The sequence below is a fragment of the Abramis brama genome, assembly GCF_963993115.1.
Source record: "Abramis brama genome assembly, chromosome: 9".
Lineage (NCBI taxonomy): Eukaryota > Metazoa > Chordata > Actinopteri > Cypriniformes > Leuciscidae > Abramis > Abramis brama.
Window position 1 is genome coordinate 10,431,386 of NC_139971.1, and position 25,182 is coordinate 10,456,567.

Genomic DNA, 25,182 nt, shown 5'->3' on the forward strand with positions numbered 1-25,182 from the left:
CTTATTTGCAGCTGTATCATACAAATAAATAGTTAAAAAAAATCACATATTGTGATTTCTGGATTTTTTTTTTTAGATTATGTCTCTCACAGTGGACATGCACCTACGATGACAATTTCAGACCCCTCCATGATTTCCAAGTGGGAGAACTTGCAAAATAGCAGGGTGTTCAAATACTTATTTTCCTCACTGTATATCTCAAAAATGAAAATGAACAGACAAATCTGTAAAAACATACATTTTATTGAGGACATCTGATACTTTACAGAGATGTGTTATTAACATTACATAAGATTTCCTCTTCTGGAATCCAGACATGTAGTATCAACATAGAAAATTGCGGCAATATAAGAGGCATTTACGATACATGATATTTATATGCAAATCTTTATATTTGTGGAGTCTTCTGAAGAGGATTTGAGATGGATGTTTCAAATAAACTCATGGTAAGACTGCAGAGCTCCTTCTTACAAGCATAAGCTTTCAGCAAAATAATGAACCTTTAACCCATAAATCAAACAATGATGGAATAAAACATGAAATCTAACCTGAAAAAACCCTACAATTTCATACACACAATTCAGCATTTGTTCAAAAAGAAAAATAACGGACAAACAAACTCAAAGTCAATTGATACACACGGCTCTTACAAAACAGAACGGTACAAAACAATAAAACACAACGCCAATGATGAGAAAAGGAAAACGTCAAACTTGGTCCTAGCTTTTGCATTTAAAAAAAAAAATAAAAAAATGTTCCCCTGTGTAATCCAGCTATATAATCCATACCGGCCATGCTCAGACTGCTCAGTCCGAGATGCCATACTTTTGCACTAAAGGTCCATTCACCACCTTCCACAAAATTCTGCCAAAGCATCTGTGCTTTACAACATATACCACAATCAATGAACCTTGTAAGAAGTACAAGCTCACAAAACATGGCAAGCAGTATAACGGTTAATGCAGTATTTTTACACTGTTATTTCGATTAGTGAAAAGATAAAGCTTTGCTTTACACTGCAAACATGCATGCGATCACAAACGTGCATGTGTGTGTATGTTTCGGGGCTCTGGCTGCACCGGGACAACTAAACGCTCCCAGAATTGGTTGCCATTTAAGATGAAACCTTTTCTCATCCCTCTCGCTCTCATTTAACTAGTTCCCTAATTTCCTCCTCAGCACAAACCACGTGCTTCAAAAATATTATCCCAGATGCAGAGATCTTACATAAACTAAATGCACAATCCATTTTGTCATTTACTCGCGCTCATGTTGTTCCAAACCCATATCCGGTTGTTGCTTTTTTTCCCCCATGGAACACAAAAAGAGAATTTTTGAAGAATCTTCATGCAGCTCTTTTCCATACAAAGTGTGTAGTGACTATAGTGAGCTACATCCCAAGCTATACGGTGAAGCAATGATTTTTGATGTCATTGACATGCAACCTTGATATGACATCTACATTGAAGGGGAATATGACAACAGGTTTGTACCAGACACACAACTATTATATGCATTCATTACTAAACTACATTTATGGTGGTTTTTATTGGCAGCCGTGATTACCATGAACTGCATACGGGTTTGAAACAAATCAGTGCAAGAAAACAATGACAGATTTTTCTTTTCAGAGTGAACTATTGCTTTAATAAAGTCAAAAACGAAATCCAAACTCCTATTTCCTGTCTGACCTCAGCTAGAGTCCTGAAAATGAGAGTATTTAGGTGTTAGTCTTTGGCATGGTATTAGAAAAGCCATTTCAGATTTATCTACAGGAAAGATACTCTCATCTACATCTATAATTGACAACTACATAACATAAATGCTTACTTGTGCAGAAAAAAAAGAAGAAAATATCCCTTAGTGCATTGCTTGGTGGAAAGAATCCTCTTACAAATCTAGTTAAGTAATGTTAAACCGGTCAAACCTTTGACCTTCATTTTACACACCCAAAGTTGTTATTAGTGCTGATCTAGAACAAGTTTTTCCATCTCCAATGACATTGGATGAAAATGGGGCACAGATCTTAAATTAGCACTGTAATTCTTCAGACACGGTATCAGCTGGTGTGTCTTGGGAATGGAGGTGAATTTTACCATACGAAACGTCTCGATCGGCGGCAAAACTGACGGGAGAACGCATCAGAACGTGTGAGGGTGCAGTGTGGAAGCAGAGTGTTTGTAAGACGACCGAGCTGCCCAATGACATCCACGCTATACCCCTCACGGTGAAGCTAACAGCAAGAGTATAGAGGACTTAAGGAGTGAATATTACGATCAGCGCGACTCATTGGCTAACGCGGCCCTGTTCAAACCTGTGCTCCAAACCCAGACTCGACAAATCTAGATTTAGCTCACATTTAGCGGGGAACACAGCAGATCCAGTCCAGTTGAGTCTAGATTCGTTCAGAGTGAATGTGGGCGACAGGTTCTGATCCAGCCGATCCGTGAAGAGATCACTATAGAACTTGTGTGCATGTAACCGTCGTAACCTGTTCTGTTTATAAAAGAACTTTTATAAAGAAAAGAGTTTTACATGAGCAAAAAATAAACGAAACAACAACAAAAAGCTGCAAAACAGCTGCAGCTATAAAAACAAACAACAATTAACAATAATAATAATACATAAAAAGATCATTGAGTATTAACATTAGGGAGGGAAAGTATCCAGTTGTGTCCCTTCTTCAGGTGAAGCGGCTCCCTCAGAGGGTTTGGCACAAGAGTCTGATCAGAGAGCGAGAGAGAGCGAGAGAGAGAGAGAGAGAGAGAGAGAGAGAGAGAGCGAGCGAGAGAGGAGAATATGCTCTACGCGTCCCTCTCGACTCGTCTCTGCCGCACTGAAAGAGAAAACGGAGACGTGTTAGTAATCGGATAGATTCACAGTCCTCTGTCAACATGCCGTGAGAACATGCTGTGAGATACGTGGAACTTTAATGAGATCTGCTCATTTAAGAGGCTTAATAAATCAAAGGTGCGTTAGTCAATCCTTTATCCTGTTTCAGAGCTATACAAGATTACCAAATTCAGCCAAAAAAATTGGTGTCTGTCATGAACAATCAGGTCCCCCTTTCCAAATGGATCCGCACTAGGATCCATGGTATTGTCAATTCAAATTGTGGCAGCTTTGCTATCCGTTCTCTTTTACAGTGCGCTAGCACTACTTTAGCCTGCTTTTGCTTGTACAAAAAGTGGTTACTTTTTTATTGTTTCGCATTTTAGTATTGGCATGTTCTTTCCAGATGTTCAATGGAAATATGAGGTTTAATAAGCTAGCTGGCTAACAGGATGCTAAGCAAGTATGCCAAGTAGTGAAAGGAATATTTAATTTCAATGTATATCTTTGTTTATTTACAATTATATGCAATATACAATTTAAAAGGCATTTATAGTTGTATTAACTGTCTTTACATCATTTACTCACCCTCATGTCATGTTTTGAAGAATAACAAACAGTTTTGATGCATATTGATTTCTATTGTATATACAAAAAAACACTAAGAAATTTCTCAAAATTCTTCTTTTGTTTTAGTCATACAGGTTTGGAATGACATTATGGTGAGTAAAAGATTACTTTTTTATTTTTATTTGGGTGACCTATTTCTTTAAGACTACATATGTAAATATACATGTAAAATCTGCAGGTTTTCTAATTAGGAGTAATTAGAGTAAAAATGAAAAGACCTTTCACCCATTTATTCAGGACGACGGTTTATCTAATGCATGTTGCAGTCAAAATGATCCAATTAGATTTCTGACTGCTACGCAATGTCTGGGAGTCAGGACACACGTTTTTAATCGGACTGATGGGCGATTTATAAGGTACTTTTCATCCCCCGAAAAAATATATATCAAACATACAGTTTATAAACCAGCTGTGACAATTATTTTTGGATTTTCAGTCCCTATCGGTAAGCACATTTTATGCTAATTTCAACAGGTTCTGTCTGAGTGGGCAGTTCTTGGAGAGAATAAGCAGCAAAGTGGACCAGACTTTATGCTGAAAATCAGATAACTGCAGTCTGCAAGACTACTGCTCTGAGCTGAAGCATAATAGTGTTCTTATGCATTTACAGAAGTGGATCGTGTGTTTGGTTAATCAGTATTGCCTAGTTCACATCTATATAAGGTCTGAATTCACAACAGTGAGGATCTGATACCTTATCACACTGTACAATGTACAGGTGAGTCAAACAAACACAATTAAACAAAACTCAAATAACGTCTTACAATATGTGCTGTTAGCATTCATGCCGAAGGGTCAATGTCAAACCCATGCGCTCACACATAATACCTAAAGACACTGGAATAGAGCTCGGTGCATGACATCATCTCACGCACGTGTAAAGCACACCGTGTGTGCGTGGTATCATTATAAGACTGGCGAACAGGAGACAGATCCAGACTTCATCCAGGAAACAGAGAAAGGAAGAGAAAGTCCCATGAATAAAATACCATTTCAAAGGACCTTATTCTACAGTTTTTTTCCCTTCTAAAGTCCTTTTATAATTTGAGTAGTGGTCCACCAATATATCGGCAAGACCAATATTCTGCATTGGACGATAACTTTCTGGACCTGTTTACACCTGGTATTAAGATGTGTTTTGGTAGATATAGGAGACACATTCCCGTTTACACCTGGTGTTTTAATCCGTCTTGTCTGCTTTCAATGAATAAGTAAATTACAGATGTGCATCAGTAATGAACTGGAGTACTTGTTCTTAACCAACAAGTTTCTTAACCACATCTCACTGTTTTCCATCTCAGAACCACTTCAAGGCTTTACCATGGTAATAGCAGGTTCTGTGGGCAGAGTTCTGAGAAAGCAGTATTGCTTTGCAGAATGGCAAATGACCAATGACTCACAGCAAGCCCCTCCTCCCAGTGTATCTGTCCATCAGTGTATGTGTGTTAGGTCGTGTTCTCACCCAGGTCGTTGTTTTTTGTGATTGCAGCAGCGGCGCGGGATCTGGGACCCTGCTGGGTGAACTGGTACCCAAACTTCACGACGCTCGTATTCTGCTCCAGCATCTTGGCGATCTCCATCTCTGCCGACGTACCGAGCTGCTGCCGCTGAGAGCCAACATCACACACATTCTGTTAGTTATGTAAGCCCACACTCACAGACATTTCACTATGAGTAACGTTTGCATTCATTTTGCATAGTGGCTGAAAATAGCAAGGTTTTAACACATTTAGTACCCACACCAGTGCTGAATTATGCACAGATACAACCTATATTCATCACTAATTAACTGAAATCAGACCCATTTATGCAGTGGCCGACTAAACACTAAATCCTGTTTTATTTTTGTAACTACAGAAACATTTCTTCGTAAAATAATTTAGATTGTTGTCAAAACTGAATTCACATCCATTTGGTCGCGAATATATATATATATTTTTCTTCACATATTACTGCCATGTCAACATTACAAGCAAGACCAAAAACCAAAAACATGAGAAATTATGAACCAAAAATTAGAAGAATTTACTGCTTTATCATTACTAACATTTGATGTACTTTCATTTAATTGGGTTTAGAGAGAATGGTCAGTTTGAGTAATTAAGCATTAAGGTATTTAGTAGCTATACTATTATGATGTGGCCATTTTTTGCAGGAAATTTAACCCCAAACCATTGAAAACTAATATTAACAATGAGCAATACGCTCAGGTCCATTAAATAATATTTACAGATACAACTTTTCATTATAACAATGTATTAGTAAATGTTGAAATTAACATTAAAATGATTTTTTTTTTATGTTAGTTCATTTTAACTAATGTAGTTAACTAATGTTAACAAATTAAACCTTTTTGTAAAGTGTTATCATTATTGCAATTTAAAATCACCGTTTTAAATTTTAACATATTTTGAAATGTAATTTATGATGGCAAAGCTGAATTTTTAGCAGCCATTATTCCAGTCTTCAGTGTCACATGATCCTTCAGAAATGTTCTAATTTTATTTAAATTCAGGATTCTTTAGAACAGAAAGTTCAAAAGAACCACATTTATTTGAAATATAAATATTTTGTAACAATGTAAATGTCTTTACTGTCACTTTTGATCAAGTTAATGCATCCTAGCTGAATAAAAGTATTAATCTTATTCCCCTCTCCAAAAAAAAAAGAGAAAAAAACCTGTATGCCATAAAGTTGACTAGATGAGCCACATTGAAGATGCAGTAAACTATCCAAAAGATGCAAACTTGTGACAGTAATCACACATCAGTTGATTCTACAGTATATGAATGTGGCAGGTTGCTCTGCACTGGTAGCACCTGTCTGACAGTCTGCAGAGTAGAAAATAGTTTGCTGGTTTTAGAAAAGGATGTGGTTGTGTCCGTGTGGTGGTACCTGGTTGTCGATCTTGATCTCTGAGAGCGTGTCATTGTCCCGCAGAGCTTCTACCAGAGCCTGAACTCCTGCACCAGTGATGAAATTAGACTCCAGATTCAAACTCCTTAGCGTCTTATTCTCGCGTAGCATGTCTGAGAAGGCCTGCAGTGAACAGAGAAACACACATAGCTTTACAAGAGAACCACATCTCTTCTATGATTATCTTAGTTTGCAAATTGTCTTCGATCACTTGGTTTACATTCTTGTTGCTCATGCTGGATAGTCTTCATATATATAACACATAAAATATGTTTTGATTGAATGCGATCATCACTTCAAGATGAGTTTCATTTTAAGAGAAGAATTACTTGAAACACCAGTAACCACAGTTCCAAGGAATGACCTTGTAATGTATTATTTAGAGTTCAACATATTTAAAACTGGTTATACACAAATGCTGCCTATTTAAAATGAATTGTTTGGTGATGGAAAAACAACATCAGACATGCAGTACTGGACTGTACATGGAAGAGTCAATGCACTGTTTCAAGGTCCATGACTAAAGGCAGCATTTGTCCAATCTCAACCCAGAACACACGAACATCTCAAGCGAATGAATGAGGTCCCTAACCACGGCAACAGGGTCATTGCTCCTGGTGGCAGCCAGACTGAACTTCTTCACATGAGTGTTCCTCTCCATGGCTTTGGCTAAGTCCTTTAGAGTCGGGATTGGAATGTTCTGGAACAAAAGAGAAAGGAAACATTAAAACAGGTTTGTTGTTGACAATTGAATGTTGACTCCGAAATGTCACCAAACTCATCGTCATGGTCTTCAGATTACACAACATACTCTACATTTTTGGGGGTTTGGAGTCAATGTGTGCCATTTTAAGACATGCAAATTTATATAACCAAATAACATTCCTCCCAGTGAAAGAGATAACCAAAATGATAAGCCATAATTCAATCATTAAAAGGAAAAATGGTGGGCTGGGAGCTGTCAAGAATATTTATTCTAGTTCTGGTTTGTGTGTCTGTTTATTGCATAGTTATTTAATAGCAAATATTTAAAATATTTCTTTAAGCAGCTAAAACAAATGGGTTTTGTATGTAATTAAGTACAACAGAGTCCAAAATTCTGAGACCACTATAAATGCTTGCATAAATCAGATTATCAATTAATTTAAGTGAAAAAGTGTTGTAGTATTCTCAGCATATTTTGAGCATGTCCAGTCCTTTAGCGGAAGCAAGAAAATCAGGTCGTCTGTACAAATGAGTCACATGACCAATGTTAATCATTTATTTAGTGACCTGGAAATAATGCACATTGCACAATATTATTAATATTTTTAAAAATGTATTTTATGCCTTTTATTTCCAATCTTAAATTACTTTTTTTAATCCCAGATTGTCAATGTGGCATCAGATGTTTGGACTAAAGTATTTTGCTGGTAATATAAATGCAATTTTTATTTAGCCATTAAATTTCATATGGCTTTTGTGTAAGGGGGCCTCATTTTAACATATAGAGTGGTGCAGGTATGACATCACTTAGTAGGCCAAAACGTGGACGCGAGTTAGCATTTTTAGCACTTCCGGTTTCATCGTCCCAAAATCAATTTTTTTTTTAAATGGGTTTTTGGTTAAATGGCTGAAATAAGGTCTGTGGTGAACACAAGCTCAGGACACTTTCACATTTTATTCTACGACATAAAATGCATCAGTACTGCTCCACTCGTTATTTTTTAAGTTGTTAAGTGTCTTGAAAAAGGCGGTTGCTAACAAGTGGCTAAATGGGACTACAGAGGCTGTCGAGGAGAGTAAACGCCATCAGGACGAACAGGTAAACTCAGTCCGCTTTTACAGCCTCATTATGCTTATAATTGTACTCTTATAAACTATTCTAACTAAAACTTTGTGGGAAAATGTTTTTAGATAAAAACTGAAAGAGCTGTCGGAAGCTTAGTGATGGTGACGTTGAATTCGTGGGACCGTGGTGTAGTTCGGTTATAGCCTACCTTTAGATTTTTACTTCTGGCAGCTGCATTTAGGATTCAAAATTCATAAAAGTTGTGTTCATCTGTGAAAATTATCTTGATGTACAAAACGTGCAAGTATCATAAACTTTTGTTGATCGCAGTGCTTGTTTTTTGCGATGATCCAAAAGCCTCCTGCACCACTCTATTCTGTGCACTAAACTGATTCTTATTACCTTTATGTTGTTGAGATTAACTTCGGTCAGTGAGGAATCATTGGACTTTATTCGCTGTAGAGTTTCCTCCACGTTTGTAGGGTTTGGTGGTTCATCGAAAACTGGATTTACCTTTTCTCCTTTAATAACATCTATGACAGAAACACAAAATCAACAAATGAGCTTTCACTAGGTATGTTTGCATGCACAAATTTTCATCAATCCAAATGAATCCAATCTGTTTCCAGATACTGAAAGTTCTGTTTATATGAACATAATTGCATAGGTATTTTTGAATCAGATTTAAATAGCAGATTATAAATTAAAAAATAGCAGATTAAACCATTTACATGTCATTACACTACCCTTTCAAACTGTTTACGTGAAGGCTTTTTAGTCCAATTGAGCGATCAATCCTATTATAAACAGATTTTTACACACCCCTTTCACAAACAAGTTTTTATTTAGTTATGATCGTCTCATTTTGGTCAGTGAAAAAATTACGAAAATTATTCGTCAACGTAATTAACACTGCATGTAAATACAGCTACTGTCACATGTCGCATTTAAAACTAGAAATAAGAAATAAGGCATTGAAAAGAACATGAATATAATATCTGTAGAAAGATGACATCAACTTATCAACAATACATCAAAAAAAGAATAAACTCACTGTTATAACCGTCTTTACAGGTGCCGTCATAACTCTGCTTGCTCGTCACCAGTGTGTTCACACCAAGAATAGCTAGACAACACAACACAAAACTGTTATTATACAATATACACAAACAACAAGTGCTTTAAAGAGCCCGTGATAGGATTAAAATATAATAACATTGTATGAAGTATTGTAATTTGCAACGCATTTAAAAATAAATCCTCTAACAGTTATTTCACTACTATTTTTCATGTTTGTGTGCATGTTACTGCATGAAACCACTTTCACATTCCTGATTTTCAACACCAAAACAGACAGAGACACAGAGAGAGAGAGAGAGAGAGAGAGAGAGAGAGAGAGAGAGAGAGAGAGAGAGAGAGAGAGAGAGAGAGAGAGAGATTGCTGTTGTCTTCTGGAGCTGTGATGGATGCATTGTGGGCGTTCATATCCACAGAGGAAATTTATTGCAGAGAGAGTGATAGAAAACCACTAGAACAATAGACACCACAGAACTATTCATTCTGGCTGTTCATTCGAGCAATAAAACGAATCCTAGTGATATTAGCATTTGCATGTTAATCTCCCATTATCCCTCTGTTTGTGAGTCTATTTACCTGCCAGGTCATGCAGTTCTGTGTCAGTAGCGCTAGAAAGTGCCTCTTCCAATTCCGGGTCAAGGGTCGTGACTTCCTCTTTAAGCAACTCGATTGGTTTCTGTTTGGGAATCCATACTTTTCCTGTAGAATGAAAAGACAAAAAGTGATTAGTAAATTGCACAGCTTGTTTCTTCAATTAAATTGAAAAATTGTGACCAAGTTTTTCATGACTTTTAAGCAAAATATTCCATGTAGTTTCTCAATTAATACAATTTTATAAAATGCTATTTAAAAGGCGTTTTAAGGTGCATTCACGCCATGCCATAATTACGAGATTACAACTTGCAAAAAGCGTTCAAGTCCTCATAGAACTTTTTTTATAAAGATTTTGACATGTCCTGTCAAAACGTCACAGGACATGTCAAGGTATTATGTTATTTTGGCACATTGTTTCTAACAGTTAATGTCACTCACATGAATACATTAAGATTTAACTTAGTTCAAAAAGTTTTGGTGAGATTTTTTTTGAATGTTTGTGAAATAAGTCTCATTTGTTCAACAATGCTGCAAAAATACAGTAAAAACAGTATTACTGTGTAAAATATTATTACAATTCTAGATAGCCGTTTTCTATTTTAATATACTTTGAAATATAATTTATTCCAGTGACGGCAAAGCAAAATTTTCCAATTAAACGTTTAAGTTTAATCAATACTTGAACTCAGCCTCTTCCTACCATAAAAGAAAATGATTTCTTTGCAGCTCAGCCAAATGATAAAAACAAGAGAGAAAAGTGAACACCATTTTACTTCACTGAATATTGCCAAAAGACTACATCGCTAGTGAAGAAGACCACAGCAGAGAGAGAGAGGGTTAGTGGTCAGACATGATGTCCAGCTGTATAAATGGCTGACATTTATGAACTCGACAGATATTGACGGCGTACAGCAGCAGGCCTATCATGAGAACTCACCGCTTGACCTCAACCCAACTCCAGTCAGACTATCTGACTCTCTTTGTCACTGATAATGAGTTTGGGTAATATGATGCTGGTCTTGTGACAAGCTCATTCTTTCTGGACAGTGAAAAACACACTCTACGGCTTTATTCAGGACATGTGACTGCTGAGAGGGAGAGAGGATGTTCTGCGAAGCTGAAAGCATTCAGCTCGTGTTTCAATAAAACCCCACATATGAATTCAACTTTTCACATAGAATATAAAGACTACCGGAAATTCATTCTTCAATGTCCATCAAAATTCGCTCCACTCCTCAGCCCATTAGAAGCAAAGATGGAATATTCCAACTCATGCTTGATTCTGAGACACATTTAAAGGAACAGTTTCCCACCCAAAAACATTAACAATCTGTCATCATTAGTCGCTTGAACCAAGTTCAAGGTGCTTCTATGGTACTTTTTAGTGGCCCTGGTCACTATCCGCTTTCATTGTACGTAAAAGAGCAGCGTTAACATTTCTGAAAACATCTCTTTTCATGCCCCATGAAAAAAATTATGAAAAATAGTCGGGACCTACTGAGAGCTACAAGGATTTTTTTCCCGTTTTTTTTTTTTTTTTTTTTTTCCTTTAATGCCATTCCAGCTTCTACAGCTATGTTCATGGCGAGAGCCAGGTATAGTTATTCAAAAATAAAACGTTTAGGATTTATTTTTCCTAAAATCTTTAAGACTAAGTCTGGATTATACTCAAAAGTATCCTACAAGGTTGTTAATCGATGTTATGCTATTGTTGAAGCTGACAGTCCGTATTATATCAAATTAATTTTTTTTAATAGAGGACTTCCTGGCAAGAAAAAAACTACATTACCCATTATTATGCTGAGAAATCTCCAATAATCAGAGAACCGCAACAAGTAAATCGAGCCAAAATAATACTTTAGCGCCCTATGGGGAAAACAAAAAAACTTTCTAAACCAAGGCCACTTAAAAAGTGAAAAGGCATTGTTGCACTCTAAAATAATAAGAGGTTTGAAACATGGCACATTTCATTTATTGGTGAAGCATTCCTTTAAGGACTCATGAAATGATGATTCTAGACCTTTCTTTCTAAATCTTTCCAACTGTCATAAAAGCAGCTGGCAGCTCAGAAACCTCTCATTACACACAAGACGTGAATAAACCTCAGCTCTGGTCTGGGCAATGGCATACACTAGAACTATCTACTCTGTTCTCATACGTAGTTTCTTTCCCCTTCATAAAGGACGGCAACAGTACGTCACTCAGGCCTGTGAGGTTTGGAAACACACACCACCATGCAGTTCAAAGATACTGGTTTTCTTATTCTCCTGCTTTATTCCGCATAGCCAGGCTGTGCGTTACAGCGATTTTACCACTTTTGAGGGGTGCTGTTGGGCACAGCATGGGTTATTGTTTAGTTTTTTAACAGGAACAGGCTGAGGGTCCTAAGACCTTTCTCACTGCTCTGGACACAACAACAGGCTTTGTGTTTGAGCTGTGGCTGAATTCCAAACACGTTATCAATGCAAACAATTAATGTGAACCAGGAAATAAAACAAAAGATTATTGAAAACTATTTGCAGGGTCACTGGTGGGGAAATTATAGACTGCTGTGTTCTAAAAGAGTATTATAGAGTATAGTATATTTGCCATTAACAGATGATTTCATGTGTGTTTAGAGGATATCTACCATACACACAGCCAACTACAATAACATATCTGATAATATTCAGTTATTTCCAATGACAGTTATGTCAGGGTTGCCAACTTTTCAGTTTAGCTCGGAGTGAGACTAGAATTCTCCAACGGGGGTGGGGGGGGGTGGGGGGGGGAGTAAGACTTTCCCTCTCTGCCGTGCGTGTGCGCGCGCGCTATCGGTTGGTTTGGAGCACAGTCTCTGTCTCGCATGCGTGCTCGCTCTAGAGTCTGGGAGATTTTTAACTAATTTGCGCCATAACTTGTGGTCCATCCAGTAGTTAAGAGCCTGAATTGTTTATAGTAATTCTGAAATTTAGTGCACATGAGCGAAAAAAAAATACAGCACAGAAGAATGTCTATTTTTGCGTGAGATTTCTTTGTTGAGCGTGAGAGCGTGAGATTGAGGCTGAATGCGTGACTGTCACGCGAGATGCGTGAGAGTTGGCAACCCTGTTATGTCATTTTTTTAAAAGTGTTCTATGTCCCCCACACACACAGCGTTAAAACAGTACGGGTGGAATGGGAAAAAAAAAAATGATGCAGGACAGATTAGATCACTCCTCAACTATTTTAACAAGAACAAATTAAAACATGCTTCATGCTTAAAATTAGCAAATTCTCTTCTGCTGTAGTAATGGAGACTGTTCTCCTGTAGTGTTATGATCTCTTCATGTCAACGCAGTAAAGCAGGATTTGGTTATTCAATGTGACACAGACGAAGTATAACATTATCAGCACAGCTTCTCTTCTCTAGTAACCTACTTACTCATTCCTAGGTCACCATTATCTGGGCTCCTGCCTTTTTTTCTTTTGTTTTAAGAAGCCCTGATCATCAACCAATAGGCTTGCATTTGACGAACCTACACTACACTAGTACACTACACTAGTACACTACACTAGTACACTACACTAGTACACTACACTAGTACACTACACTAGTACACTACACTAGTACACTACACTAGTACACTACACTAGTACACTACACTACACTAGTACACTAGTACACTAGTACACTACACTTACCGACTTTGCGGTCGGTAAGATTTTTGTTTTTCTGAAAGAAACTAATATTTGTTTTTGGCATGGATGCATTTTATTTTGAATATAAATGTAAAAAAATTTGAGTAAAAAATTAGAGTAAAGATTTATAATGTTGGAAAAGATTTCTACTTTAAATAGAAGCTGTTCGTTTGAACGTTCTATTCATGAAAACCTTTTTAAAAAGTATTACTGGTTCCATCACATATCCTGGTATCATAAAAATATTCAACATTGAAAATAATAAGAACTGTTTCTTGAGCACCAAGTCAGCATATTAGATTAACTTCTGAATGATCATGTGACACTGAAGACTGGAGTAATGATGCTGAGAATTCAACTTTGCAATCACAAGAATAAATTACGTTTTAAAATAAATCAGAAAAGTTATTTTAAATTGTGATATTTCACAATATTACTGTTTTTACTGCATTTTTGATTAAAGAAATGCATGAGACATTTATAAAAATAAATAAATAAGAAATCCCATCAATCCCAAACTTTTGAACAGTAGTTGGATCAATAGGATTTTTAAAAACTATGTAAAAAAAAAAAAAAACCCATCTCTTTCTTTGATCAATGACAGAGCAGATCTGATGCAAGAGCCAAAGTGAAAGTACTAAAGAACAATCTTAAAGGAATAGTTCACCCAAAAAAATTCTAATTATCCCATAACTATATTATTCTTATTGATTTTTTCTTACACAAACCCATGGTTTCACTAGATAGTCATATACACCTAGGATGGCTTGAGGGCGAGTCATTTTGGGGGGATTGGAACCATTCCAATAAGTGAACTGGCTGCTTAAAACTGCTGGTTTCTCAGAAGAAATCTCTTATGTTCAAGGCTATGGAGTGCAATAACGTCCTCAGCATAAAGGCATCCAAAACAACAGCAAAATGGGGGTATTTACACTTGGTCATTGGGACACTTGCGTTATCTGTAAATGCATCTGGTTGTTCATCTGCTTATACGTAAACTGTATTCCTTCCAAACAGATCTGTCAGCAGCATACAGTTGGTTTGGTCAGTACATGGTTTGGGAGCCTAAAGACAATCCTTTTTTTAACTATGTGTGCATTCATAATACTTCCTAGTTTAAATCCAAACCGCTACGTTTAAAAGAGTTGTGGTTTATTCTGAACTGGACAAAAATGAACAGAAATCTGAATCTGAAGGCCAGATATGAACAGAGCAGTTCTGTACTGGACCTGAAGGAGCATCTTTGTTAAGCAGACCTCACACAGAGAAAAGAGGGAAAGCTTTATTTAAGCCCTTTATTTAGCAGTTGTTCTTTTGTTCTGTTCATGTAAAACACTGTGGTTCAGAGAAAAGCCTGCAGCACAAAACCAGTCTGAACCAGAAGAGAGGAGCTCAGTGGGTCTCCTGGGCTAAGCTGTGCCGCTGGGCTGATCTTGGCTGACCTCTACCTCCCAAACTACTTCCTGTCCTTTCCCAACCCAATCACAGCGTCCTCCCCTGTGGACCAGTACAGACGAGTCTTTCTGCTGAGGCTATGTCACAGCCAGCTGTACTCTGAAGGCTCCAGCAGGACAGGACAGCAAATAGAGGAAATCAGAGAGAGGACACATGAGCATCAACAAATCCATGCGGTCAAGTTTTCCATTCTAACTCACTATCAAGTCAAGTAACAGATCTGGCCACCGAGGTGGATCCCATGATGCCTCAACAAACTATTTGCGTCTCATGTGTACCCTAATACCCTGACGGCATTACCACGGAAACATACAAGAAAGAGATAGACAGCACTTGGCAGAGATGCCTATCTCTCAAATGCTCTCTCTGTCGCTAAGGGTCATTTAGATTTCATCCCAGAGGAATTCCAGCACTTCCTGTTTCCTCATTTGTTCTCAGACATTGCGATTGAACAAACACTCTCAAATTCCAGTCTCACAAATCCTGAACTAGAAGTTGTGAAATCAGTTGTTCTATAATTGTCAATAACTATCAAGTTTAAGGAATTGTATGCAGTTACAAAGTGAAAAAGACTGAGCGTGAACATATTACAACAACTATTTAATCAGCATTTTATCAGTAGTTTTAAGAGCAGATCTAAATTTGTATAGGTTAAAAAGGACAATTTTAAATTGAAAACAAGAAAAAGTATTTGCAAACTGGGTATAAAAAAAATTAATTATACACTACCACTATCAAAAGTTTGAGGTCTGTAAAAAAAAGAAAAGAAAAACAAACTGTTATGCTCACCAAGGCTGCATTCATTTGATTACAGTAAAACAATATTATTGTGAAATATTAATACCTTTCAATGTTTTCTTTTTTAATATATAACTCATTCTTGCAAACCAATTTTTTTTAGCACATTTCTCTAGTCTTCAGTGTTGCATTGTTACAAAATATTTTTTTACATTGAAACATGTAAGTCTTTAGCATTAATTAAAGGGATAGTTCACCCAAAAATGAAAATTAGCCCATGATTTACTCACCCTGAAGCCATCCTGTATATGACATTCTTCTTTCAGATGATTACAGTCGGAGTTATATTAAAAAATGTCCTGGCTCTTCCAAACCTTATAATGGGAGTCAATGGGTATATTTTTTTGGAAGTCCATCAAAGCGCATCCATCCGTGATAGAAGTGCTCGAAACTGCTCTGGGGGGTTAATAAAGGCCTTCTGAAGTGAAGTGATGCGTTTGGATATTTTTCTTACACGAACGCATCGTGTAATAACGAACACAAAAAAAATAACTTACTGGGAATGCACAGAAACACAACAGCTTTATAAGCAAATTGAGAGTTCAACTGCTACAACAACAGTAAAGGTGGAGGACAATGAACCTAAATGTGTACTAAAGCAACTGCTTAACTGTTGTTCTACTGTATCCGTCCTTCGGATGAGACGTTAAACCGAGGTCCTGACTCCCTGTGGTCATTAAAAAAAAATTAAAAAAAATTAAATTGTCATGTTGGAAGACCCAGCCTCGACCCATCTTCAATGCTCTAACTGAGGGAAGGAGGTTGTTCCCCAAAATCTCGCAATACATGGCCCCGGTCATCCTCTCCTTAATACAGTGCAGTCGCCCTGTCCCATGTGCAGAAAAACACCCCCAAAGCATGATGCTACCACCCCCATGCTTCACAGTAGGGATGGTATTTATCATTCTTCTTCCTCCAAACACGTTTAGTGGAATTATGATCAAAAAGTTCTATTTTGGTCTCATCTGACCACATGACTTTCTCCCATGACTCCTCTGGATCATCCAAATGGTCATTGGCAAACTTAAGACGGGCCTTGACATGTGCTGGTTTAAGCAGGGGAACCTTCCGTGCCATGCATGATTTCAAACCATGACGTCTTAGTGTATTACCAACAGTAACCTTGGAAACGGTGGTCCCAGCTCTTTTCAGGTCATTGACCAGCTCCTCCCGTGTAGTTCTGGGCTGATTTCTCACCTTTCTTAGGATCATTGAGACCCCACGAGGTGAGATCTTGCATGGAGCCCCAGTCCGAGGGAGATTGACAGTCATGTTTAGCTTCTTCCATTTTCTAATGATTGCTCCAACAGTGGACCTTTTTTCACCAAGCTGCTTGGCAATTTCCCCGTAGCCCTTTCCAGCCTTGTGGAGGTGTACAATTTTGTCTCTAGTGTCTTTGGACAGCTCTTTGGTCTTGGCCATGTTAGTAGTTGGATTCTTACTGATTGTATGGGGTGGACAGGTGTCTTTATGCAGCTAACGACCTCAAACAGGTGCATCTAATTTAGGATAATAAATGGAGTGGAGGTGGACATTTTAAAGGCAGACTAACAGGTCTTTGAGGGTCAGAATTCTAGCTGATAGACAGGTGTTCAAATACTTATTTGCAGCTGTATCATACAAATAAATAGTTAAAAAATCATACATTGTGATTTCTGGATTTTTTTTTTTAAAATTATGTCTCTCACAGTGGACATGCACCTACGATGACAATTTCAGACCCCTCCATGATTTCCAAGTGGGAGAACTTGCAAAATAGCAGGGTGTTCAAATACTTATTTTCCTCACTGTATAGAAGTCTTAAAGATACAGTAGCAAAAACAATTCTAAAGCTCTGAGAGGCTGGAAAAAGTCTGACTTGTCTTTAAGACACGTTGACTAACACCAGAAGTGTATGTTAGGGAATTAAAAAATAATATTTATTTATAATTTTAATATATTTATTTATAATTTTATAATTTTATATTATTTATAATTTATAATTTTAATATTAATTTATTTATATTTATTAATAAGATTCCCTCCTTCCATAAGGCACTTTGGGTGCAGAGAAAAGGGCTATATAAATGTAATGAATTATTACTGTAGACAATTGAATTAATGAGCAGTCAGTGACCTAAAGAACATTACACATTGCAAATGAACCATGACTAACAGGACAAGGGTGTGTTGGAGACACTTGTGTGGGTCTGAGCTGTAAATAACTGAATTTGAATCAGTATTACTCAGTCAACACGAATATACACACTGCTGTTCAAACTAACGCTAAAACAGCTGTGTGTGTGTGTAATATGATATTAAACCCATCTGAGATGATGGATTTAACAGACGAGAAGCTCATGCCAGAGACGGAACCATTACACATACTCTAAAGATCTTTAGATCTCTTCCTGTAGTTTTACTTTCCCAACAGTCCAGAAAATGGCTGGAAACATCCCCAGCAGTCATAAAGCTAAATATACTCAAATCAATCAAATGAGAATGACCACAGGTGACCAATACATTCATTAACATCTTCATGGATTCTTGTATTTGAAAACGGCTATATAGTGTTCAGGAAAAACATCTCTCATACGAGTCGTAAGTAAATAATACCAGTCTGCTCATTAGTAACCAGTTTACAGAGTTTAGTGGGGTTTTCTGCTGAAATACTGATTTTGCAGAACCGGTTTATCATCTCGCTAGAATAAGGAATCCCAGTTCACAAACAAAACACATGCTGCCATTTATACAGGTGGTGTTCTACATTATTTTAAATAGGCCTACTAACAATAAAAAGGCTTAAAGTGGAAATTGAAGCAGTCAGTCAAGTTAACATTTAGTAAATGGATTTCACCTCTAATCAGAAATTACATAAACAAGATAAATGTAATCATTTAAAAGAAAAAAAAGATGTTTTTTTATAGACTTTGTAGCAAATCTTTCAGTACGACTACTTTTGTAGATATCTTGCAGTTCGAAAACATGTGGTATCACGGGGTTGGATTTTAGAATTATTTTGTTAATTTTAGTTCCTTTAACAACCTTTCCAAATTCTCCACACCTCTCATGTGTATCTTATATAACTGCTGAATCAGGCTAGTTATCTTACAACCTTTGGCTAATATTTCCCCATGCTGTATCTATTTTGGACACACATTTTTATTATTTCGACACTTGACGCACACGCGATGACATGAAACCGATGATGAATTCTTAAAGTAGGCTCACATCTTGTCAAACTGTGATCAATTTATGTGATCTGCCCAGTTAAGAGATTAACAGTCAAGTCACAGGAAATTATCATCAAACCATTCAGTGACTGATTGAATGGAACACACCTAGCAAGAACAAACAACTTAAGTTGTGCTGGGCACAACAGGAGAGGCGAGTAAAGTCACATGCATCTAAATTTAAGACGTACCATAGAAACTAGAGTTTTTATTAAATAAAAGCTAAGTAATAACTACAGACTAACCTTAAAGTGCCCCTATAATGTTATTTTAAAGGCTCCCAATTTTATTTTGGAGGTCTCCAACAACAGGAGTCCATGCATCAAAGGTCAAAAAACTGTTTCACTTGCCCATCATATAGATTGCACATTACCACATTTTTCAATGATTCTCAAATGACGAATCAGTCTCTGTAAATCCCTCCTTTCCACAAGCTACTCTGCTCTGATTGGCCAGATGACCCAGTCTGGCCGAGTACCGCTTGTGCATGTCAGAAGCCAAACGCCCATTACCAAAACTGTGCTTCAGATCTGTTCGTGATTTGTGTGAATGAAAATGCAGTTTAGCGCTCTGACAATAGGTGGCTATTCTAGAAAAGCAGAAACACCCTTGTTACTCCAGGACACAAAACGGAGAAGAAAGGAAGTCAAACACCATTTTCAAACAGCCATTCATATTTATGTATTCACTATGGTGTTTCTCAATCAACACCCAATAAAAGAGTACAGAGAATGAGAGCCGGTTCCGGATTCTTCCTCTGCTCTTCACTGTCATTTAGCAAAACTCATGAGCACCGCCAAGTCTTAGTTTGATGTAACCGCAGCGGGCTCTGTGGGCATGTGACCAAAAGCGCAAATGCTATTGGCTGGCCAGTTTTCTCTACAGTGTGAATGAAAAGAGATTAGAACCTCTCTTTTAAAAAAAATCTGTCACGTCGTGTGTCTGAACAGACGGAGTAACAGCCATTCATTCAAATTAAAATGTTTGTTTATCACAGAATCGTCGCACCAAATATTCGTCATGGTGTGAACAGGCCTTAAATCTACATGCGCATACACAAATTTAAACTTCCAGCATTACCGTTAAGACACTATCATTTACTATTAAACATCCTGTCCCTCCAAACACTATCTGCATCATGGAGCTGTGAATGACCGTGTATCTCAGCAACTTCAGTAGATAAAAAGCAGTGTGCATTTACTAGATGGGGCATTCACGTGCCAAGCCAACATGTTAATACACACACAGACAATCCCACAAACGCAGACAGATATGGGGCATCCGAGCTTCAGTGTGTGTGGTTATGTAAGAACAGACAGTATTAACTAATCATACCTGCAGAGACAGCAGAATTTAAATCACTACAGGAGCTGATACAGCACTCTCACTAACACACACACACAGCAGGAGGATATGGAAGAGTCAAGGCCCCGATATACTTCAAGCGAAATAAAAGAACGAACTGGTGTGATGTAAATTCAAACAAAACAAGGGAAAAACCTTCATTTGGGGTTCATTTGCTTTCTTAACTGTTGTTTTCTTACTGCTGTCACTTTTGTTGTGCGTTTATTTTGATCCTGAGAGGAAAGCGTGCAGCACATATTTACATATTCATCAAATATCCAGAATATCAGCGTAGGCAGCGTTGAGATACAGTTTATTCCTGAAGGGATTTCAAACTTCTTTTTACCACCAAGCAAATAACTTTGTCCTGAGTATATTAGGGCTTTCACACACGTGCAGTGAGTCACAAGTACAACAACTAAGCTCTAAAAACTTCAGCAGAACATCAGCGACCAACACGGAGCCAAAACATAGAATAACCCCTTCCGGTCCCTTAACCAATCGTCTCAATGGCTGGATGTAAATATGCCTAATTCCCTTACAATATAGTAGACGAAAAACACTGAGAAATGAGTAGTATGTCCAAATTCACAAAAAGATCCTGCATGACCTACTTCTTCTGGTGAGATTCTGAAGTGCGCATCCAGTGGACACTTTACTATCCCAAGAGACCATGGGAGAGGAGTTGTGAATGGCAGTGAAGCGGGAGGTCACATGACAATAACATTACGATGTAGTACATCCAGATTACATTCACTACTATATAGACCTTATGCGCCAGAGAAATGAGGGCGCCGCCATCTTTAGAATATTGTCTTTTAACTTCCGTTTTTGCGGTCGTATATTTCTATGGCATTGCTGTCCAGGAGTAATTAGCTTTTGAAGTGGATTTACTTAATGTAAAGTTAACGAAAGTTATCACGAGGACTGTATAATGTTTAAAGCAGATGACTTAACAAATGTCAGTCGACCAGGAAGATTTTAAAACGAGCCGTTCATTAATAAACACGCAAAATCGCTGTGAAAATACAGACCGGAAGTCAAAAGACAACCAGTGCAGCGCTGAAAAGGGGCGGGACTACATAAGGTCTATAGAACATACATTTTTGTACAGTCACACAGTAAGTCCTTTTTTTAAATAAGAACCCAATCAGAGTGTATGTGATTTTGGATGCAGCATTACAAGAACGGTTTACTCAAAGAAATGAAATTTATTTACACTAAACCTGTATAACCTTTCCTTTTCATATAAACAAAAAAGTACAGCGATGTATACGGTCAAGCTCGAAAAGGACAAATAAACGTATCATACACGTATCATAACCAGAGCCACTTTAAGGAGTTTGGCAGCTCATTATTTGGAAAAATACCTACCAACTTCTAAATAACTACTCTACTAAACATCATTTGTGTACCTGGAAGAAAACTAAGTCATAAGAGTCTGGAATGACATGTGACAGACTTTTCCATATTTGACCGAACAATTCAGATCTTCAATCATTAAACCCTCAACTGTGCCGTGTCATACAAACTCTGATTCTAAGAAACTCTAAGAAACTAAAAATTAAATGCAGCAAATCTTCGAGACCTGGACCATTACGGAAATTTCATGTGTGGCATTTCTGATAAAGTAATGTTTATTGCTGTATCAAAAACCAGACTGATATCAAACACGTCTCGTCTCATTCTTGTACCTTTCCTTTCTCCGGTAAAGGGGACGCAATCTTCCCTGTCTTTATGGTCCATAGCTTCCTTCTCCAGATACTGCAGGAGTTTGTCACGGTTAAAAGTACCGGTGGCCGCTTTTGTGGTCTGGTCCTTCTGCCTGAGTCCGGCTGGCAGCAGAGCATTCTGGGTAATGGATTCAGAACAGATGTACCAGTTATAGTATGAAAAAGAAACTTCACAATTTTCACACCAAGTTACATCTGATGAAGCATTCACTTCTTAAATGAAAACTATCATTTGCATTTGTTTCCTAATGATCATAGATCTATCTGAACACAGAATGTCTGAATTGTGTTGTTTACTGACTAATTTTTGCTTTATAGGAAAACAAACTGCTGAGATATTTTTGCTTGAGAGGAAGCTCTTGTGTTTGGGAGCAAACTTGAGCTCTGTTTATCCGTAAACAAACAGACAGAGAGTTGTTTATCTTAACGAACTCCAGAAAGGCAGATTTACACAGTTTGGAAAATGGCTATTTTCACCAGTTTGATAAACAACTGCTTTCTCAACACTATCACAACAGTTCAAACATGTGACCACACCCATAACCACAATGACATCATTGTGAATTACATCATCACCATGTTATTGGCAATTTACCAGAAATGACAGGGTGATTGTGTCTGGTTTTTCTAAGCATGTTTGCTCTGCATACAACATCAAATTATTAAATTCCCATCTTTAGGACTTTCCACAAATTTATTACAAGTGCTTCAAGAAGGGATAGTATATTTAAAAAAAAATGAAAATTCTGTCATTATTTACTCAACCTCAACTTGTAGCTTTCTTCTGTGGAACATAAGATATTTTGAGAAACGTCTCAGTGTTTTTTTAATTTTTTTAAAAAAGATGTCAATGGTCACCAAAACTGATACCAACATTCTTCAAAATATCTTCTTGTATGTTCCACAGAAGAAGAAAAAGTCATTCAGATTTTGGGGTAATAAACATTAATAACTGATCTTCTGGTATATCAAATTCTGGTATATCTCCATCCAATGCTGTAACAACAATATATCAACACAAATGCAGGGAGATATACTTCTACAACAACTATAATTTTGCTTTTGCTAATGCCTGTGGTGCTGAAACCATCAAACAAATGTCCTAAATCAAATTAAAGTGTCATGAACTCCATCTTTATGATTTGCGATACGAAATGTGGCCATTAAAACAAACACTTGTTCCTGTCCGGATATGAACTATGACCCACGTTGCAAGTTTTCTGCACAGAAATCAAGTAATGAAGCTTGGACAGATTTTGACAAACTGTCTGAAAGAGTGAATAAAAGTGTGTCTCACCTCTGGGTCGATCTCATCGAGAGCACTCTCCAGTTGCTTGAGCTCCTCCTCTGACAGCTTGTCCAAAATCTCATCCTCATCGATCTCCTTATACTTCTCCAGATCTTTCTTAAAAGGAAGAGCCATGATTCACACTGTCCGTCAGAGAGAGAGACTGTGGTCCAGTTTGATTGAGTGTCTGTAAACAGAAAAATGTGTTATTCAGGTAACTATCAGGTAACTGTTACCATGACAGAAGACCTTATGCAACATCACAACATTTATTTCCATCAAGTGTTGAATTCATTTTTGTCCGAGATTTTGTATTGACTATGAAAGAGTGGAACCCCTCCATCTACTTCAGTACATCCTAAAGACTTTCAATGGGGTTAAGTTCAGGACTCTGTGGTGGCCAAACCTATGATCACTGATCCACTCTTTCACAATTTGAGCCCGATGAATTGGCATCGTCATCCTGGATTATGGCCATGGGATACATCTTCCGAAATAAAAATAAATAAAAAGCTTTTATTTATTTAAGCTTTTACAATTTCCATAGACTGCGCTGCACCGGAAGTTGACGCGGCCACTGAAGAGGCTGTCACACACTGATCGTTCCATTGACTTCCATTCATACGAATGCAAATGCCGGAGACAAGAACTACTTACAGACTAGCATTACATAACTAACTTAAACACAAACAGATTTTTCCACTAATCAATGAGAGAGAGTTTACTGAACTGATATGTGTCCTCTGTGTGATATCCCAGTCCCAGTCTCATGACCTTTAACCTCAGTCTTAATCTCATTCCCATATGGAAACACCTTGACCTTTGAACTTCACTCCCCTGCAGAACTGCACCATCTCCAAATTCATCAGCCACTTCATCAGGCTGTTTCAGTAAAGATATGAATCATCATCACTGCTGTACTCTTGAGTGGGACACTCAGCAAAAATAGTCTTGATTTTTGGGTTGCGAATTGTGACTTTAAGGTTGTGGTTTTAGACAGGGAAGCCTAAATTAAGCCCTGCCAGCTCAAGTCAGCCATCAGACCCATAAAACGTGAGGAAATTCCAGCAACCAAAAATACCGCAGGAATAACTGATGTCATTTATTCACCAATTCATGAATAAATAGTAATTTTTGCCCATGAGTCAGAGACTAAAAACAGGGCATCCTAAAGAAAAATGAGATGTTGCCAAAGTATATAATGACAAACCCTGGGAAATACCACAGCACAAGATTATAGTTTAATCACGGATCCTGCAGAATTTCTTTGTTTCAATTACAACTCATTTACTTGAGCTCTTGACTGAGTAATGAAACTAAACCTAGCAGTCAACGTTGTTGAAGAGTTTAGAGTAAATGTGAAGGTTGACAAAAGCATTAAATCAGACTGTGGCATGGGAATAAATCGCTGTATTAATGTTGGATGGAGCTGTATTTAACCGGCGCTTGTGCCAAAGCCGAGAGAGAACTCAAGCTGCGCATCAATTCATCAAAGAACTAACATGTTTTTTCATGAAGAGTTTTAAATTCAGTGCTACTATTGCATTGAGCCAAACGCAATAACAAATCACAGCAAGACTTTATGTTCAACTCAATCTAACTTATGAGTGCTTAATGGAGAAGTAAAGTAGACTTTCGCTAATACTAAGAAAACCAGTGTTAAATCCGGTAAAATACCATTGGGCTTCTCAGCAGGATTGGTTTCAGCTTATTCACCTCATCTTAAGACTGTGTTAAGACCCTCACAAGGTCAACATCCATAAATGTTCACATTAACTTTCAATTAAACAAGCAAAAGCTGCATTAAGGACATTACATACTAGCAGCAGCTGACTGAAGAGCTAATGCATTGATTTGAAGGATTCCCTACTC

The 25,182-nt window shown here is 37.4% G+C and overlaps 1 protein-coding gene across 2 annotated transcripts in view; it reads right to left on the minus strand.

The window, feature by feature from the left end:
* Positions 1-225: 225 nt before the first annotated feature.
* tmod2 (tropomodulin 2) overlaps positions 226-25,182 on the minus strand; it is a 30,816-nt gene continuing 5,859 nt past the window's right edge. The window contains exons 2-11 of one of the 2 annotated variants that reach the window (XM_084123724.1): positions 23,320-23,497; positions 21,984-22,140; positions 9,803-9,925; positions 9,204-9,275; positions 8,552-8,682; positions 6,971-7,078; positions 6,358-6,501; positions 4,925-5,069; positions 2,783-2,836; positions 2,637-2,734 (exon numbers count right to left, since the gene is read on the minus strand). In XM_084123724.1, coding sequence (XP_083979850.1) covers positions 2,805-2,836; positions 4,925-5,069; positions 6,358-6,501; positions 6,971-7,078; positions 8,552-8,682; positions 9,204-9,275; positions 9,803-9,925; positions 21,984-22,140; positions 23,320-23,445 — 1,038 coding nt within the window. In that variant the 5' untranslated portion in view covers positions 23,446-23,497 and the 3' untranslated portion in view covers positions 2,637-2,734; positions 2,783-2,804. Of the gene's footprint in view, positions 2,837-4,924; positions 5,070-6,357; positions 6,502-6,970; positions 7,079-8,551; positions 8,683-9,203; positions 9,276-9,802; positions 9,926-21,983; positions 22,141-23,319; positions 23,498-25,182 lie in introns of both variants that reach the window. The other variant, XM_084123723.1, reaches the window with a different exon arrangement.